At 37.9% G+C, this 18,797-nt stretch overlaps 1 protein-coding gene across 4 annotated transcripts in view; it reads left to right on the top strand.

Moving 5' to 3' along the window:
- The window catches only part of KMT5B (lysine methyltransferase 5B), a 52,982-nt gene extending 34,735 nt beyond the window's left edge, over positions 1 to 18,247 (top strand). For all 4 annotated transcript variants that reach the window (XM_005307298.5, XM_042862154.2, XM_065591986.1 and 1 more), the window contains 6 exons: positions 2,984 to 3,093; positions 5,357 to 5,523; positions 6,162 to 6,181; positions 6,326 to 6,462; positions 9,439 to 9,635; positions 15,571 to 18,247. In XM_005307298.5, the coding sequence (XP_005307355.1) occupies positions 2,984 to 3,093; positions 5,357 to 5,523; positions 6,162 to 6,181; positions 6,326 to 6,462; positions 9,439 to 9,635; positions 15,571 to 17,042 (2,103 nt within the window). In that variant the 3' untranslated portion in view covers positions 17,043 to 18,247. The remainder of the gene's footprint in view (positions 1 to 2,983; positions 3,094 to 5,356; positions 5,524 to 6,161; positions 6,182 to 6,325; positions 6,463 to 9,438; positions 9,636 to 15,570) is intronic.
- Positions 18,248 to 18,797: the final 550 nt, after the last annotated feature.

Below are 18,797 nucleotides of genomic sequence, written 5' to 3'. Positions count from 1 at the left end.
CGCCAAAGTGAGCAGAGATGTCTCGTACTTGTGTGAACAGTGCAGATAACTTCTGCTATGTTTGTGGTGAAGTGACTTTTGCATCACAAAAGCGCAGTATAACCACTATGGTTAAGAAAGCCTATCACCTTTATTTTGGCTGCAAAATTGGAGATCAGGACAAGAGGTGGGCCCCACACACATGCTGCAACACTTGTGCAACAAATCTTCGCCAGTGGTTGAACAGGAAAAGGAAATCTGTGCCTTTTGCAGTGCCAATGATTTGGAGAGAGCCAACAGATCATACAAGCAATGGTTACTTCTGCATGGTGCCTCCAGTTGGGAAAGGTATGTCAAAGAAGAAAAAGTGGACTGTGCATTATCCAAAAATTCCATCAGCTATACGCCCAGTATCCCACGGAGAAGGACTGCCGGTTCCTGATGCACCAGAATCATTCTCACTTGAGTCAGACGAGGAAGAGGAAGAGGATGAAACTTCTGGTCCTGAACCATCTATGTCACAGGACCCACATTTTCTCCCATCCTCCTCCTCTGAACCACACCTCATAACACAAGGTGAACTGAATGACCTTGTCAGGGATTTGGAACTACCCAAGAGTAAGGCAGAGCAGTGGAATCTCCTGGCAGGTGATGTTAGGGTTTCCATGTTCCGTGACCGTCAAAAGGATCTTGTCCCATTCTTCTTCATGGAAGGTGATCTTGTAGCCTGCAACAACATCGATGGTGTGATGGCAGCCCTCAACATCGTTCACGATCCAGATGAGTGGAGACTGTTCATTGACTCATCGAAGACGAGTCTTAAAGCTGTTTTACTGCATAATGGCAATGTTTTGCCATCAATTCCAGTTGGTCATGCAGTCCATATGAAGGAAACCTATGACAACATGAAACAACTTTTGAGGTGCATAAACTATGACCAACATCAGTGGCAGCTTTGTGGCGATTTGAAGGTTGTTGCTCTCTTGCTTGGTCTGCAGACTGGATACACAAAGTACTGCTGTTTTCTCTGCGAATGGGATAGTCGTGCAAGAGATTCCCACTACATCAAGAAAGATTGGCCACTCTGACAGTCATTGGAGCCTGGGAGGGAAAGTGTTCAGCATCCACCACTTGTTGAATCAAGGAAGATTTTGTTACCACCCTTACACATCAAGCTGGGTCTGATGAAGAACTTTGTCAGGGCCATTGACAAAACACAAGCAGCTTTCAAGTATCTCCGTGGAAAATTTCCAAGGTTAAGTGAAGCTAAGATAAAGGAAGGTGTCTTTGTTGGTCCTCAGATTCGTGAACTTCTTCGAGATGATGCATTTGACCATGCACTGTGTGACAAGGAAAAGACGGCATGGAAAGCCTTCCAGTTAGTGGCAATACATTTTCTCGGAAACAACAAGGCAGACAACTACAGGTTGTTGGTGGATAACCTCCTCAAGGCATACAAAAGCCTTGGTTGCAACATGTCACTAAAGATACATTTTTTGCACTCACCTAGATTTTTTTCCACCGAGTTGCAGAGCAGTGAGCGACGAGCACGGCGAGCGATTTCACCAGGACATTGCAACAATGGAGAAACGCTATCAGGGCAAATGGAGCCCATTAATGCTTGCAGACTATTGCTGGACGGTGACAAGAGATGCTCCATTTAATGAATGCAAGAGACCAGCGAAGAAGCGCCGAGTAGACACTGAATAGGACTAACTATGTACATAATAGTTTTTTGCCTTTTGTTTCATAATAAATTTTATTTATATATCCCTTTTGCTGATTTTTAAAGTGTTACATAAACAGGACAGGTGAAATATCATGTAAAGCAACCATAAACACATGAAAAGACCTAGGTTTACAATTTATGATTAAAACTCTATCTACACAGTATACATAGACATAAAATGTAAAAACTTAAATATCTTAGAAATAGTAGCCAATCAATTGTTTTAATTGTCATATTTGAATTCAGCACATCAAAATACATAATAAATAGCACATTTTATCTCTGAAGCAGGCGACTTCTCAAAAATTGTAGACCTGTGTAATTGGTTAGACAAGACCATTTTGGGAGTTCCTGGTGTTGCTCCCTTCCTTGCATTCTCTGGAGGATTTCCACCTGTATCCTCTTGCAAACCAAATTGCAGAATACAAAGAGGTAGGGCAAACAATTGAATGTCTCTTTCTTGGAAAAAGAAGCCATTGCTGCCTCTTGAGAAATCTCATTGGACACCTCATTGTGACAGATGTCAAAGTGCTGCCTAAACTAGATTAGGGAGACTAAGGAAGCCAAGGAGGAGAAAGTTCTGACCAGAGAGAGGGAAATATTTTTGGGTTAAAACCAAAAAGATGGAATTGTTTCCTGTCCTCAAAATCTGGGAAAAATAGTAAAGCATGGAAGGAGCCATATTACAAATTCTCCTTTCCCAGAGTGTCCGACAAGCTATACAAGCTTCCTTTGGATAAAACTGACAAATCGAACATCTCCCATAGAACTGACCCAGGAATCAAAAAATCCAGTAGCTAGTCGTCTTGTTCTCTTGTGGGTAGTATCTCTATCTGGCCTGTTGACCAAAAAGCTGAACTCTCCCTTAAAGAAACAACGAGGCTGTTCTCAAAGGCTAAACATAGCTGTCTGTTCCCCTTAAGAACTAAGGAGTTTTGACTCCCATAAGAAGTTCCTAATAAAAATTGAACTTTATCCTTCCAATTTGTCTTTGTTGCAGCCTGAGGTACTCTTATATATTTAATTAAGACACTAAAGTGTGTGGAGGGTATTTATGTGTATCTACAAATCTTTCAAACTCGGGTGGATTAAATAAATAAACCTCTCTATGGTAATATGTGCAGTTAAAATCCGTAATCCAGAATGTTCACAAACTAAAGGCAACAAATACTGTAAAGGGACATTTTTGACTCCTAAGATACAGAAGTTTTCATTACTTTTTTTTGTGTGCACTTAATACAGCAGTACTCTGTCGTCTTTGTCATTCCCTTTCAGGTATTTATTTATTTACGAATGTTTGCAACTGACAGCGGATTTGAGATATTGCCTTGCAATAGATATTCTTCAGAGCAGAATGGAGCCAAAATTGTTGCAACAAAAGAGTGGTAAGCATTGTAACTGTAAATTAAGTCATTGTTTATATCCCCATTTAAAAAAAAAATTAAATGTAAAAACTATGTACATGTAATAAAAGAGTTGGAGTTAAAACTACAGCCAGTAATTGTGGAAATTTAAGTTTGCAGTTTTTCAGAGCTTGCAGGTTATTTAAACCAATCACCACACAATAAATTAATCACACGTACTTGTCATGCATCAAAGTGTAAACTTTGTAGATTTAATGTTTTGTGTTGCCACATGTTCTATACACAATTTTGAAATAATCCTATCCTGTCAATTAATTTAATTAAAAAAAAAAAAAAAGCATTAGTCTTCAGTGAGGAACATGCCCATGTCAAGATTCAGCCATAGCCAGATTTGCTGTAGCTGTGTCAGGGAAAAAAATGAGGTAACATTTTTTTACAATTGGAAAAATGAGCTTCTCCTTTGAGGGATGGCTTCTGCATATTCCAGTTTGTAAGACAAGCATGCCTGGTATATGCAGACTCTCCTTTTGGGAGATATTTTTGATTATTTAGTTGGGTAGTCAAGTTTTTTGTTGTTGTGTTTTTTAAATTAAAAGTTGTTTTAGCACCTCTGCCATTCCAGGTATCGTCCAGACCTGCAAAGGCAGGAGGACTACCTCAAACCCCTGTTACGGTGGGAGAAGCTCTTCGGACCCAACACTGGTACAGGGTATTCAGCACGGTCTACGTTGAGTGGCTACTCAGATTCAGAGATCTTGTTTCCAGAGTGGCTCTGTGCCTGGCATAAGTGGATTTAAATTTCCCAGATTCATTTGGGTCAACAGAATCTGGTTGAAGAGCATCTGGAACTGTCCACTCCAAAGAACAGCTTGCTAGTAGAGACTCTGTGCCCAACAGTGGGGTATCAAAGTCCCTGGTTTCTGTCTAGGTTGGTAGAGTTCATTGCCATGGGGTATGTCCAGTATGTCTACATTGAGAAGCCTCTAATAACTGAAGACTGATTGGCAGAATGGCTGTATATCATGCATAAGGGTATCAGGATTTTCTGTATCTACTGGTTTTATAGATGAGTGCTAGATAACACCATCATCTTCAAGGTCCCGGTCAACTGAGTCTTTTTCCAGAGCTCTAGCACTGGCAATTTCAAGGAGCATCTTGACTCTAAAGACCCTCTCACCATAGAGGGCAAAGGTAGCATCTGAATCCCTGTCTCACATGAGTTAGTGGAGAGCTTCTCTCTACTGAGTCCTGTTAAGCAGGCATGAGACTCCAATTCAGCATCCAGCAAGCTACATTTCCTCTCCAGAGGGAAAAGTGGAAGAATCAAGAGAGACAGAGTGCCAGTAAGGTTCCCTCACTCCCGCTTATTATCTACAAAGTTGGGGAGGACAGGGCACCAACTTTCAGTCTATCTCCCATTAACTTTTCAGTGCAGAATAGGCAGACAAGCATAGATGAAGCCTTAGTATTGCTCTCCTCCATGCTGAGGACTGTATATGCTTCAGCATCAACCTTTTGCTGTTGCCTTTTCTAACATTGGGAAGAGTGCAGAAACAGTGCCAGTTGAGCTTATGTCAAAATCCATTGACCTGAGCAAGGATCCTTCCCCTGTAACTCTGCTCCAGGCTTTGGCCCCAGAACCTTTTCTACAGTACCCTGATGCTGTCCCCACTTATTTGTCACTTCCAGTTTTTTGTTTGTAAATCATAAGCACATACAACATTTTATATGTCTAAAATGAATGTATAATATTTTATATCTACATAATTTACGCATTTTAAGTGCCATTATTCAGCAAAGCACTTACACTTAGCATTTGTTTTAAGCATCTGACTAATCCATCCCTATTCAGCAAAGATAAACACCTCCTTAAAAATGTTTAGGAATGTAATCTTTTAGATGTGAACAGAAATGCTTTAAAATTAAATACTGACAATAGTTTAAGATCCACAATTGCTGACAGATTGCGTGAATAAATTTAAAAATTACAAATATATTAAGATAAGTTTTAATTTTTTTTTTCTGATTTAACTGCTAGGACTTGAGTTCAAGTCTCAGATTTTCTTGTGTTAATTGACACTACTAATGTGTAAAGAATTAACTCTTGCAGGGGACACAGATCCCTGAACTAAGGTTTTCACAGGAAAAAAAAAAGTTTTTTAAACAGTTTTAAAAACATTTTCTATCTTTTAAAACTATTTTTTGGTGAAGAAAGATTTTGGAATGTTTTTGTTACTTGTTTTGTAATTGTTGGAACTTCTGTCTTTAATTTTTTAACACTTAGGAAACGAAATGACAAAATAGAACTACTGGTGGGTTGTATTGCTGAACTATCAGAAATAGAAGAGAACATGCTGCTCAGACACGGAGAGAATGACTTTAGTGTCATGTATTCCACACGGAAAAACTGTGCTCAGCTATGGCTTGGTCCCGCTGCATTTATCAACCACGGTAAGCAACAAGGATAGGAAGTATAAGATGACAAAAGGTACTCCATTTAAATGTTCCTGTGTGTAAGCTATGCCATGCAGCCTCAAAGTGGAAATGCTGCTTGGATTCACTCTGAATTATGTATCTGAGATAAAATTAACATAATCTGGAATACTTTATTAGTTTAAGGCCTAAATCCTGGTCAGCTGCTGAGCTGTGCACTGGGAAATTAATTGGAAGCTATGGGAAGGGCCACCCCCCAACCCCCCACTTTTCCCAAGCATACGTACAGGGGAATGGCTGCTGAATCTGCATAACTGCAGATTTCAACCCTCCCCAAATCCCTACTGCATGACAATGTTCAGAGAATCTCCTCAGAGTTGGGCACAGGCATGTAAGAGATGTGCATTTCCATGGGGAGGTTTTTTTTTTCAATCTTCCTAACATAAAGAGCTTAGAAACCAAACTGTATTAAAGCTGTTTAAGATGTCCACTTGTATATAAATCATTCTTGTTTAATAACATATATCCTCAAGTATTTAGTTGAGATTCTAGCAGATGTTGAAGTCAGAGCAAAACCTTACTTTAGATATCTATAACTATTCATGTTTCAGGTCTTATCAACAGTTAATTGACTTTATCTTTTGGACCTTTTTCAGATTGCAGACCTAACTGTAAGGTAAGCATGAAACTTAAAATAAATAAATAAAGGGGGGGGAGCAAACCACCAAATCCTGCCCAAAGCATGCCCATCAAATATATGTATACTTGTTTTGTATTCAAACAACCAAATTAACCTTAATGGTTATCTGTTTTCTTTTAGTTTGTATCAACTGGTCGAGATACAGCATGTGTGAAAGCTCTAAGGGATATTGAACCTGGTGAAGAAATTTCTTGTTACTACGGGGATGGTTTTTTTGGAGAAAATAATGAATACTGCGAATGTTACACCTGTGAAAGGTATGTGCTGACAATGTAAACAATAAGCTATAAGAAGGCATGTGGGCATATTGGATGCCCACATTACATGCATGTTGTGAAGCTGAAGGGCAAGTGCTATTCAAGAGTTGTAGGTATATAGTATAATCATGTTCTTAAAATGTTACCTTTTTAAAATGTTTTTAATTTCCAATTTTTATCACCATATTTTCCAAAATTTCTTAATAGCTCAGTTCCTCCCACTCCACCCCCACCCAAAAGATAGAACAGTGCAGACTTCAGAAATTTATTGGATACTAAAATGTGCATGTGTTGGACAGAAAAACAGCATTCGCAACCTCCTAGCCATCTAATATTACGAGAATTCTCACAACTCTTTTTTTAAACTATTGTCCTCATTTTCAGGGATATCATTGAAAATGGGGGACAACCCTGTAAGACCGTTTCATTCACTCAGTTTTTGTTACTCAAATGTCTTGCTTTTTGGTGAGAATGGGAGTAGTACCTCTCACAGTCTGTATAGTTGTTAGAATTTGTATATTTTAAACATAGACATCTGATTCGGTGCTACTGCTGTTTACACCAGTTCATTTCATAGTAACAGAGGCAAGTTGGCTGCATTTTTATTTTTTATTTTTTATCTACACTGTCCCTGCTGAACTTCTTATTGCATCTATCTAGAGAATTTCAAGAGATCTCCCCTTTGTCTTCATTTTGTCTTCTACCTTAATGAAATTTCCATTTAAAAAATAAATAAATAAAAAATTCTGGACATAGGAGAGACCGCTCCAGTACCCTCTTGGGAACTTTATCTAGATTTATTTTTGGGGGGGGAGTTAGGGGAAGTGTTGCAGGGGCATATATCTGTATTGCAGCTGGGGAGTTGAATGGCAGTGTGCAGACATAACTGCACTATCTGTACTCTAGGTCAGGAAAAATAGAAGTGAGGATGCCATGGCACCGGCTGCAGGAGCCCATCTGACACCCATTCCCTCCCTTCCCTTCCCCTCTCCTCCCCGCCCCGCGCGCGCACACACTCTCTCTCTCTCTCTCTCTCTCTCACTCACTTATGCAGCTGGTCATAATTCCGTGCCTCTGCATTCTCTCTGTTTTTAGTGAGATAGTTAGAGTACAGCTAGAGCAAGTACATCTGCACAAGTTGCCTTTCAAACCGCGGCTGCCATGTAGACATATCCTTTAAGAGCCTTTTTGGATAAACTGTTGGAAAAACTACACTGATCTTGTAAGCTCTACACATTTTTGTGTGCATGTCTGTGTGTATACATATATGCACACTCCATGTGTATACAGGAGAGTGCACACTCATATGGGTGTGTGCATGTGTCTGTGTAAAAGTTTTATATATGAATGAGAAAGGTACTGTTTGTTCGTAATGATTTGAGGGACTCCAAGGAATATTGGTTACTTGCACTATCTGAATCTTTACCTCTTTATAATAAATAAATTGCATAATAATAGTAATCTTCTAGTTTTTTGGAAATGGTAAGTATCTAAGTTTAAATTATTAAATGTTTGGAAGGTCTGGTGGAATTTATAAAAAGCAACAGAGGGTTCTGTTGCTTTGGTGGAATTTAGTTTCCTTTTAACCTTTTTGCTAAGAAGCTATTGAATTGGTTTTGACATGTAAACCAAGATGCTGGGAAGTGCATATAAATTTAGATCTGGATTGTCCCTAATTCTTCTTCAGATGCACTCTGCCCTTGCTCTCCTGTTTAGCTTGGTATTGGCTGCTCAGGTTGCTGCTCTGATCATAGTGGCTTCTTCCTTTGTTTCCACATGTGAGCAGATGAGTGGAGAATGGGAAGAAGCTCCGCTCAAAATCCTTTATGCTGGCCGGAGTAGATAACCAGGGAAGTGGGGTCTGTAAGTTGCACTCTTATAACTGCAGAGCAAAAGAAAAATTGTATCTTTCTCAGGCACAGTTCCATCAGGTGGCAGAGCAACTGACCCCAAAAGCTCAGTCAGTCTCTCTGATTTGCAGAATTTAATAGGACACTTAATATTCCCTATCAAAGTAGCACCAGTTAATTTAACTAAAAAGCATTGGGTTGGCCTAGTGTTTAGCACAACAATGCATGAGAGACCAAGGTTTTATTTTTCATCTCTGTTGTCTCTTGTACTCTTAATTGTTATGATTTGTTTGACACAACTGTTACACTGGATCCCCAAGTGAGGTTGTCTTCTAACTCTGAAAAGCGACCTCTCTGATCACGTAAGGGTACAAAAGGGAGTCTACCAGTTTTCTGCTGCATGGACAGTGATGGTGACATGAGACCTAAAGTAGGAAGCCTGAAGGCTCTGGTAAATCTCCATCCCCTTCTAGACTTCTTGGGACAATCTCTGCTTGGCCAACAGTAAGGGTTTAATGATGAACAAATCAATTGAGTTTGTATCCATCTACAGGGAAGAAAAATACAAGTGTGAAAGGGACAATCATAATTACGAAAATACCATCGTTATCTACTTAGTAACTGTTCCTGACATCACTTTGAAAATAACAAATGCTACAATCGCAGTTGTCCTTTTTTATTTATTTATTTATTTATTTTTAAGGCAGATGTGAGGGGGAAATGTTAATTCTCATTGAAATTTTCATAACAGAATTAATAGCAAATACCATTTGAACTTCTGTACTTAATTATCATTCTATAAAAGTTGGATTATGCAAATGGTATTGAAACAGGTTTTTTGTAGATAATTACTCTCTTTAAAAAAGGAAAATGTAATTGCAAAAGACAAGTATCTATTCTCTCAGTAATTAGATGCCAGTTTCTTTTCATCCCTAATTGGAAGTGAAATATGCATACAAATTCTTTACAGTATCAATAGCAGAATGGCCCACAAAATACCAAAAAACTGGCAACAGTTGCATCAACTTACCTTCTCTAAATATACCTGGGATTCAAATGTTATATGCCATCAAACAGAGCCTTACTACTATATAGAGTTGTTAATATGTATTGTTCTCTTTTATAGACGTGGAACTGGTGCTTTTAAATCAAGAGTGGGACTTCCAGCACCTACTCCTGTGATCAATAGCAAATATGGACTGAGAGAAACAGATAAACGTTTAAACAGGCTTAAAAAGTTGGGTGACAGCAGCAAAAACTCAGACAGCCAGTCTGTCAGCTCTAACACTGATGCAGATACCACTCAGGAAAAAGCTAATGCAAGTAAGCAAAGGGAAAACTTTTTTATAAAAGGCTTTGTTTTCATAATATTAGAAAATTCTCACTTCAGTGGAATTCAGTCTTATATTGATGAGACACAATAACATCTAGGCTTTTCATTATATAATATATAGTTCATTATATATAATAATATATATATAAACTAAAGATTAAGAAATAAAGATTGTATTTGTACCCAGAATTTTCTATAGGTCTCCTGTTTCAAACCATACCACAGTATAAAATGTCTCAGTATGCCTGTATGTATTTACTCAGTTTCAAAATACCACATACACAGTAGAATATTTCAGGAAATATGAGTGATCATGAGTAAGAGAAATTCAAGCGGGTAAAGAAATCCACATTATTAGTCTGGGAGCATAGAATCGTAGGATTGGAAGGAACCTTGAGAGGTCTTCTAGTCTAGTCTCCTGCACTCAAGACAGGATTAAGTATTATCTAAGCATAATGTAGTAAAATCTGATTAGTTGGGCAAGTTAGTGATAGAATGGTAAGGAGGGGGTGTCATTTGATTCATAAAAATCTACAGAATCATAATTTAAGTGGTGCCGCAGAGAGTGACGAGACAGTGGGGACTTGTTCCGCGTCTATCCCATCCCCGTCTCCCAGGTCCTTCAGTTAGTGGACATTTTGATACTGTAACACAGGGATGCATTGATCTGTGATAATCCTAGGGAAGCTAGCCTTGACATGTTGAACTGAAAACATTTATTCATCAAAGGCATCATCAGTGTCATCTCCATCTAGGGCACAGCTGTTGGACATGTCATACTGATCCTCATCCGTGCTGAACTCACACACTTCCATATAAGGCAGGTTGCTAGCCAAACATTTGCAGGGTGACGAGCATCTGGTCTTTACACACAAGCATTTGAGTAGCTGAATGATTGATTTGGGAGCATTTCAGTCCATCCTTCGACTCATCCATGCACGATAGGGTTGGGCAGTTTTGGATAAGCTTGATCATCCCAGAGCCATTCCATTGCTTGATTTGCCCTCCTATTAGCAGGTATAAATGCACCCCTTGTTGGTGGCAATTTTTCTCCATTTGTCTGTTTTTTGGAAAACATCCACCAACGTGGCTCTGCAAGTGTTGTAATGTTGGTCTTCAAGTGGTAAACTCGGCATATGAACATCTCCAGTGCATTTATGACCTCATCTGTGGCTGTCTCAGTCATTTCGAGTTCTTTCAGAGCGAGGAGAGAGTATTTGAAGGTATTTGAAGTACCTGAATCAAATACCTTTCCAGCAGTGTCACATCCTGAACATTTGTGGAAACCTGGCAGTACAGTGGCTTTTAATGGGCTGAGTGATAGAAACACATCTCTAAGGGACATGCAGTGATTCTGTTCCTGAACAGCAAGCGCAGAAACAGAATCTTACAGAATCCTGCAGAAGTCTTGGGTACTGTGTCTCAGAGAGCATTAGAACAGCTGTCTTGTGCCAAAATTTGGAGTTTAGTAGTATCTCTCTCTGGCATTGATGGCATGCAAGATAATTTTAGTGTCAGCCTCCTCATGGGAACGACAGAGAAACTCCACTGAACAGTGCAAGGAAGCAGCTTCATTACGCCATGTGACAAAGAAATTCTTTGAGTAATTCTTTGCATTCTGCAGCATTTTTCCTGCAAGGTATGTAGTTGGCCCCATCCTTCGTGTGAGTATGAGCTTCTTCATTGTGACATTGGAGATGTTTACAGAGTCAGTGATTTTGTATTGGATAAGTGCAATATCATGGAGTCTTTTCTTTATGGTAATATTTTTAAATTATTCCTCTGCGTACCTGTCAGACATGAGGTAGATTTTTGTCATAGGTCCAGTCTTTTCTCTAGCCTCATAATGGAAGTGTTCAGCCAAATCTTGGCAGGTATTAATTATTTCTGTTTGTCAAGAGTTTGTACCTCAACCATACCATCTGATTGCTACACTGAAAGGCCTCTGCTCTCATGAGGTATCGGTCATGTCAGTAGGTGATTACTTAGGAAGACCATGTGCATTAATTTGCTTTTCACCTGGCACGTGTGTGTTGTTACATCACATTTGAATATCTGTTGTAGTACACTGGAGAACTTGTACTTTCCCAAAGTCTCACATAGATCAACATCACGCTGAGATCTCATCACTGAAGACTGCCTTCATCATGATATTAATGAGCTCCAGTTCATCATATGTGAATGGGTTGCCAATGTGAGTAAGCTCTCCTGTAGCTTTAAAATTGCCCTTTCTTGGCATTTAACAGCACCTAATGAGTCTAGATGTTGCTTGGTCACTTCTGGGGAAGTCATCCCAGACATGCTTAATGTTTTGTTAGAAATTCGATGGCATTCTGGTGTTGTCAGGAAAAACTGGGAAAGAGCACTTGGATGCTTTGTTATGCCCACCAACTCCCCAGTTACTTTCATTGCTGTTTTTGTGTTCTAGAGCTTTGTCTGAACCAAGTGCACAGAAGGGAACTGGTGACCTTTTTATCGCTCAATTTCCTTTTTGAAATTTATCCCATATGTTGGGGTCAGACTTTTTTAAGCTTCTTCTTTCAGCGAGGTACCAGGCAATCATCGCAGAATAGTTGGATAAATCTAAAGCAAAGAAGTATTTCATGAAGTCTTCCAGCGCTGCTAGGTGCAAATTCCAATTAGCAGTCTTGACAAATCAAATAAAGAGCAGCGAAGACTCAACCATCTTCATGTATCACCACACCAACCTGAAAGTTGGCTTTGTCATCTATTCAGCTGATCAAATGGTTTGATCTGTGATATTGCAGCTTTTCATCCCGCACAATAGGTCGTTGAGAGCAGAATATACGTTGGGTGTGTGGAACTGGTCTTGCAAATCCTGTACCCTTTGGAAATCAACTTCAAACACATTAGTATGCTTTTCAAAGAAGACATCTAAGTAGAATTTTTGAAGGACAATAAGTGTTTGGGTATATTCATCTATAGCGCATTACTGCTTTTTCCCTGCAAGATTTTGGTTCATAGTACTGTCACAATACAAAATCACCCAGATCTTAGGAATACCAGTGAAATCAGCAAAGGAACCGATTGCACATATCACTGTGAAGAACATGTGTATTTTGTCAGGACATAGAATCCACTGCCCACAGAGATCCTCATGGGACATTATTAGCTGTTGAACAGGACTGTAAAGGCCCATGTATAGTGTCACGACACATTTTTGATTCAGTTCCTCAGATGTATATTTTATGGCTGTCAAACGATTAAAAAAATAATCACAAGATTTTAAAAAAATCAGTCGCCGTTTTAATTGTACCATTAAACAAAATAGAATAGCAATTTAAATTTATTATAAATATTTTTCTACATTTTTCAAATATATTGAATTCAATTACAACACAGAATATAAGTGTACAGTGCATTCTTGGTGTAGCTCTTAATGTGATTATGCAGTGTTATTTGCATGGTCTCTCTTGGGTCAGTGAATCCACTTTACTTTCCATGCAATGTTCTTGCTATGAGTGACTGCTTCATAGTTTCTCATGCTAAAACTGAAACTGTTCTCACTAGATGCCTTTGGGCATCTGGTTTACTGCAGAACTGACAGGTGTTCTTCTCGAAACGCATGCCATGATACCCAGTATAAGGCGAGTCTTGCCTACAGCTGACACTTGTCCAGGCATTTTCAACTTTTTTCTGGTGCTTGATGTACTTCCTCTCCAACCTTGCCAAATTCAGTTTATGAATGCACTTCTTATTGCATGTAAGGTGCCATCGAGCATTGTGTTTAACCAGGTTTTCCATGATGGTATTCTCCAAAAGTTCAGTTACCAGTCAGTACTCTTTGTCTCGCCACTGATACCTAAAAATGATCTAATGTGGTGTTACGTATTTATGTGCATACTGTCTGCAGATGGATTCCAGCAATTTCTGACTGGATGCTGATGTCTTAACCAATGCCTCATTATAAGTCTTTTGGCATAACGAACAGAGCTGATAATCAGTACCTCTAAACCATTTTGTTGTTGTTGTTTGTTTGGCTGATGATGGTAAAACACCTTGAAGCACACTTTCCATTTATCAGAATCTGTAACATTAACAAAATTAATCAGGTATCCTGTTCTGAGCATTAACTGATAGCACATTACAATCAGTCAAAGGCCACAATTTAACTTTGTGAGCACTGCATGTTTGACATGCCTGTATTAATGTACATTTTTTTCAAAAACAGGAGTACTTGTGGCACCTTAGACTAACAAATTGATTTGAGCATAAGCTTTCGTGGGCTACAGCCCATTTCATCAGATGCATAGAATGGAACATATAGTAAGAAGATGTATATAAATACAGAGAACATGAAAAGGTGGAAGTTGCCATACCAACTCTAAGAGGCTAATTAATTAAGATAAGCTATTATCAGCAGGTATGGCAACTATATGTTCCATTCTATGCATCTGATGAAGTGGGCTGTAGCCCACGAAAGCTTATGCTTAAATAAATTCGTTAGTCTCTAAGGTACCACAAGTACTCCTGTTCTTTTTGTGGATACAGACTAACACAGCTGTTACTCTGAAACCTGTCATTTTTTTAAAAAGTTATTTTTAAACATTTCCTGTTATAGATCGCTACATAATTGTTCTAGATTTGTCATGTTTGGTACCATTGTGCTCATGGAAGAAAATGCTTTCAAATGACACCCAACTCAATCCATTTTTGACACTGTTGTATTATCAACATTTCCACCAACTGGAGGATATAGAGTTGGGAGTTGGAACAGTGAATATCCCCAGCAATGCTGCAGAGGGTGATGCCATTGAAATTTATGAATCTGTAGATTTTCATTAATCAAATAGAAAGATAAAGAAGATTCAATCACTAACTTGCCCATGGAATTACACATTCACAGACCGTTATGTAGGAAAAATGGTGTTCAAATTAATAGATAACTTGAATCTATATTATGTAGACCGATGGTCGTTTTTCTTTAGACACAGTTTCTCATATCTCCAGAAACCATTAATCCTATTCTAGAATTTGACAATAATATACCTTGTTGCTATCAGTAAAGTGACTGGTCAATTCAGTTTAGTCTGAAGTAAATGCAGACAGCTGATAATCTCAAAAGAAATTCAGAAGAATTTTTATTCAGTGAAGTACTAGAAAGATCCTCTTCTTGTAACAGTAAGCATTCATATCTACCTTTATTTTCTAAAAGTGAGACATAAATTGCTAAATAGTTTGACTTGACTAGCAAGCAGACATCAAATTGCTTAAAACATTTAGGTTCCATCTTGCTCCCACTTGCTACTGGGATGTCATAGCAGCACTGTTCCTGTTAACTTCCTTAAATTGCTCCCTGTTATGAAAATCAAAGTACAAAGAAAAGGCAGGAAATATGCTGAGTCCAGAAAACTGTGGTGTCCGCCATCATAGAATATGTGTAAATACAGTGCTTTAGAAATGTTATCCTTAGGCAGACAGATCCCTTCACGCTCACCCAAGTATAGGATACAGACAGTGTGGCACCTGAGAAGATGAGAGCCAAAACGACTGAAAGAAAAGGTGGTCATTTGAGCTCCCTAGCAAAAGGGTGGGGGAAGACAAAGAGCTTTGCTCCTCTCCTGTGCTTGGAGAATGTAGAGCAAAACTTGACACTGACATGCACAGATTATTTCTATAAAGCCATCAAGAAACTCTCTACAAATAATCTCTTTAGGTGTAGGGTCACCAGAATTTGGAATTCAGATGTATTTTGGTAACTGTAAGGCAGTACCTTGGGTCTGAATCACTTCTCTTCTGCTCGAAAACTATATGATGTTACATTGACTTAAATCTGATTTTTGTAAATTTATATTAATATTAAGTGTTCCTAATTCTTAAGTAAAAAGTTAGACAATACTTGCAAAAGGCCAGATAATTAACTTGTCTTTAAAAAATAATTAACTTTTTATTTTTATTTTGCAGCTAACAGAAAATCTTCAATTGGTGTAAAAAAGAACAGCAAGAGTAGAGCATTAACAAGACAGTCTATGTCAAGAATTCCAGCGTCATCAAATTCTACCTCATCTAAACTAACTCATATAAATAATTCCAGGGTACCAAAGAGACTGAAAAAGCCTGCAAAGCCTTTACTTTCAAAGATAAAGTTGAGAAATCAGTGCAAAAGGCTAGAGCAAAAGAATGCCTCTAGAAAGCTTGAAATGGAAAATTTAGTTCTCAAAGAGCCTAAAGTAGTTCTATATAAAAATTTACCTATTAAAAAGGATAAAGAAATAGAGGGACCAGCTAAAGTTGCAGTCTCTAGTGGATGCTTAACAAGACATGCAGCAAGAGAATATAAACTGAATTCTGTGAAAGGTGCTCATGAGCATGGTGAAATATCACCCTGCACATACATAACCAGGAGGTCAATGAGAACAAGGATGAATTTGAAGGAGACCTCTGATATAAAGCTTGAACCAAATATGTTGGATACCTATAGAAACAACTTGACGGGAACTCGATCTGATATCTTACAACATCAGTCTCATGTGATACATGAAAATGAACTGATTCATGGAACATCACATAAAGGGGAGGTTAGATATCAGAAGCATGATATGGGCATGTCCAGAAAGAAATCACGACAAGGAAAACTTGTGAAATCATCTGCAAATATAGAAGAAGCTGATCCTACACATAATCCACCTGGCAAAGATGAAGTACCAAATTTGATTAGTTCTCATTCAGAACATGGAGAAAGGAGTAATGTAGTGGATACGGCCCTTGGATATAAGGATAGTATTCCTATGTCTGGTGGCTGCTCCATTGTTACATCTGACAATTTCAAAGCAAAGGACAGCTTTAGAACTGCTAAAAGTAAAAAGAAAAGACGAATCACAAGGTATGATGCGCAATTAATCCTAGAAAATAGTTCTGGGATTCCCAAACTGACCCTGCGTAGGCGTCATGATAGCAGCAGCAAGGCAAACGACCAAGAAAATGATGGAATAAACTCTTCAAAAATAAGCATCAAATTAAGTAAAGACCATGAAAAAGACAATAACTTGTATGTAGCAAAGCTAAATAATGGATTTAACTCAGGATCAGGCAACAGTTCAACAAAATTAAAGATACAACTAAAACGAGAGGAAGAAAACAGAGGGACATATTCTGAGGACCTTCATGAAAATGGCATGTGTTGTAGTGATACTCTCTCTCTCTTGGAGTCAAGAATGGAAGTGGATGATTACAGTCAGTATGAAGAGGAAACTGCAGATGAATCTTCATCAGAAGAGGAAGAGGAGGAGGAGGAGGACTATGATGATGAATTTGAAGATGATTTTATTCCTCTTCCTCCAGCTAAGCGATTAAGGCTTATAGTTGGCAAGGATTCAATAGACATTGATATTTCTTCTAGAAGAAGAGAAGATCAGTCTTTGAGGCTCAATGCATAAGCTTATAGGTCTTCAACTGACCAAGATGTCCATTTTTAAACAAACAAACAAAAAAATTCCATTCAATTATTCCTCAACCGAAGAACTTTCTGAAAATTTTAGTAACAGCACTTCTTTATTGTTTATTCACTTATCAACATACTATTGTAGAAAGTGTACAGAATACTGACTCTTCTTAAGTCTGATTTGTGCAGATTTTTATTGTACTTTTTAATAGCCTCCTTATGTGCAATTCTGAGTTAGAATAAGAGGTAATGCTCTGTTGTAAAATAAAGGCTCAAGCAAAATTATAAAATTACATCAAAACTTTCCATGCAGGACAATGAGAACACAATGTGGCTACACAATTATTTTTAACCTATAAGGGCATTAGTTTGCTCTTACAATATCTGACTAAACAATAATTTAAAAAAATCATAGTAGCAGCATATTAAAGTTTTCTAGTATATGTTAATATCACCAGCAATGATCTACGGCTTTTCAATTTATTTGCTAGATGTTTTTCCCCCTTGAAGTTTGTCAGTTTTAACACTGTATGCTGTCCCAGACGTACTGTTTGTGGCCTTTGTTATAGTAGCAAACCGTTGGTTGGAAGTCAAATTGATTTCTTTAAAAAAAGAGAAAAAAGAAATAAAAAGGTGTTGACAGTTTGCTGACTTTTTAGTACATTATATGTACAAGGGTAGCAGTATGCAGAATAAAAGTTTGGATATGGTGTATTTATTGCTTGTTATGTAAATTAAACACCTTGTATTTAACACTTTTCAATACTTTTAGATAAAAATTGTTCTTTGCAAGAATGATTGGTGCTTATTTTTTCAAGAATTTGCTGTGAAACAATGTGATTACAACAGGCAACATTTATCCAATGAACTGCAGCTATCCTAAATTGGTTCTTCATAGTTTTCTGTTGCACTTGTAAAATGCTACAAGGAATTTAAAGAAATCTATTCACTTTAACTTATGATAGTTTTATGAAATTAAAAAAACCTAAGTCACAGCTTTTGTTCTGTGGTAACCTATACAAATGTTTGTCTTTTTGAAATCCAGTGTAAAGGACTGAAAAAATATGTATATGTTGTAAATACTTGTGTGTTGTGAGAAATTTTGTCATAAGAAATTGAGAACTTACCAGAAGGGTTTTTAAGTTTAGAATTACATTCATGCCAATAAAATAGGAAATTATAAACCTAGTTTTAAACTCTGCATCAATGGGAATTCTTTGCTTTTATTTAGTTTATATTTTAAGATTTCAGTCTGGATATGTTATAACAGTAAAACAAAAAAAATCAGTGAAAAGTTTCAGGGTTTAGTTTTTTATATAAGGCCATTAGGAAGAGGAACAGCCCTTGTGGGGGGAGGGAGGGAGGAAATGGAAATTATATATAAATTTTAACAGATGAACTATTTATTTTAGCACATAGATCTTTTTAAATGTCTTCAATTTGAGTTAAGTGGCAGATTTTTGTATGTTCTGTGTCATACAAGTTTTACCAAACAGTGGATGAAGATTCTGACAAATGTACTTTGTTAGGGCGCTTTAGTTTCTAGAGACATGGGGAAATCAGAATAGATTATAAGTACATATTTAATGGATCAACTTAATCCATGTAACCGACATATTGAAGATGCGTGGAATGTTCCCGTTAAAGACACATTCTAGTGTCTGCATAGAAAAGCCAGCTGGAGTGACAAGGTGGCTGCAGATCACAATTTTAGGGGCACTAGCAGAGGCGGGTGAGTAAATTTGCACAG

The sequence above is a fragment of the Chrysemys picta genome, chromosome 4, assembly GCF_011386835.1.
Source record: "Chrysemys picta bellii isolate R12L10 chromosome 4, ASM1138683v2, whole genome shotgun sequence".
Lineage (NCBI taxonomy): Eukaryota > Metazoa > Chordata > Testudines > Emydidae > Chrysemys > Chrysemys picta.
The sequence above is the reverse complement of the archived record's forward strand: the minus strand, read 5'-3'. Positions and strand labels throughout refer to the sequence as shown.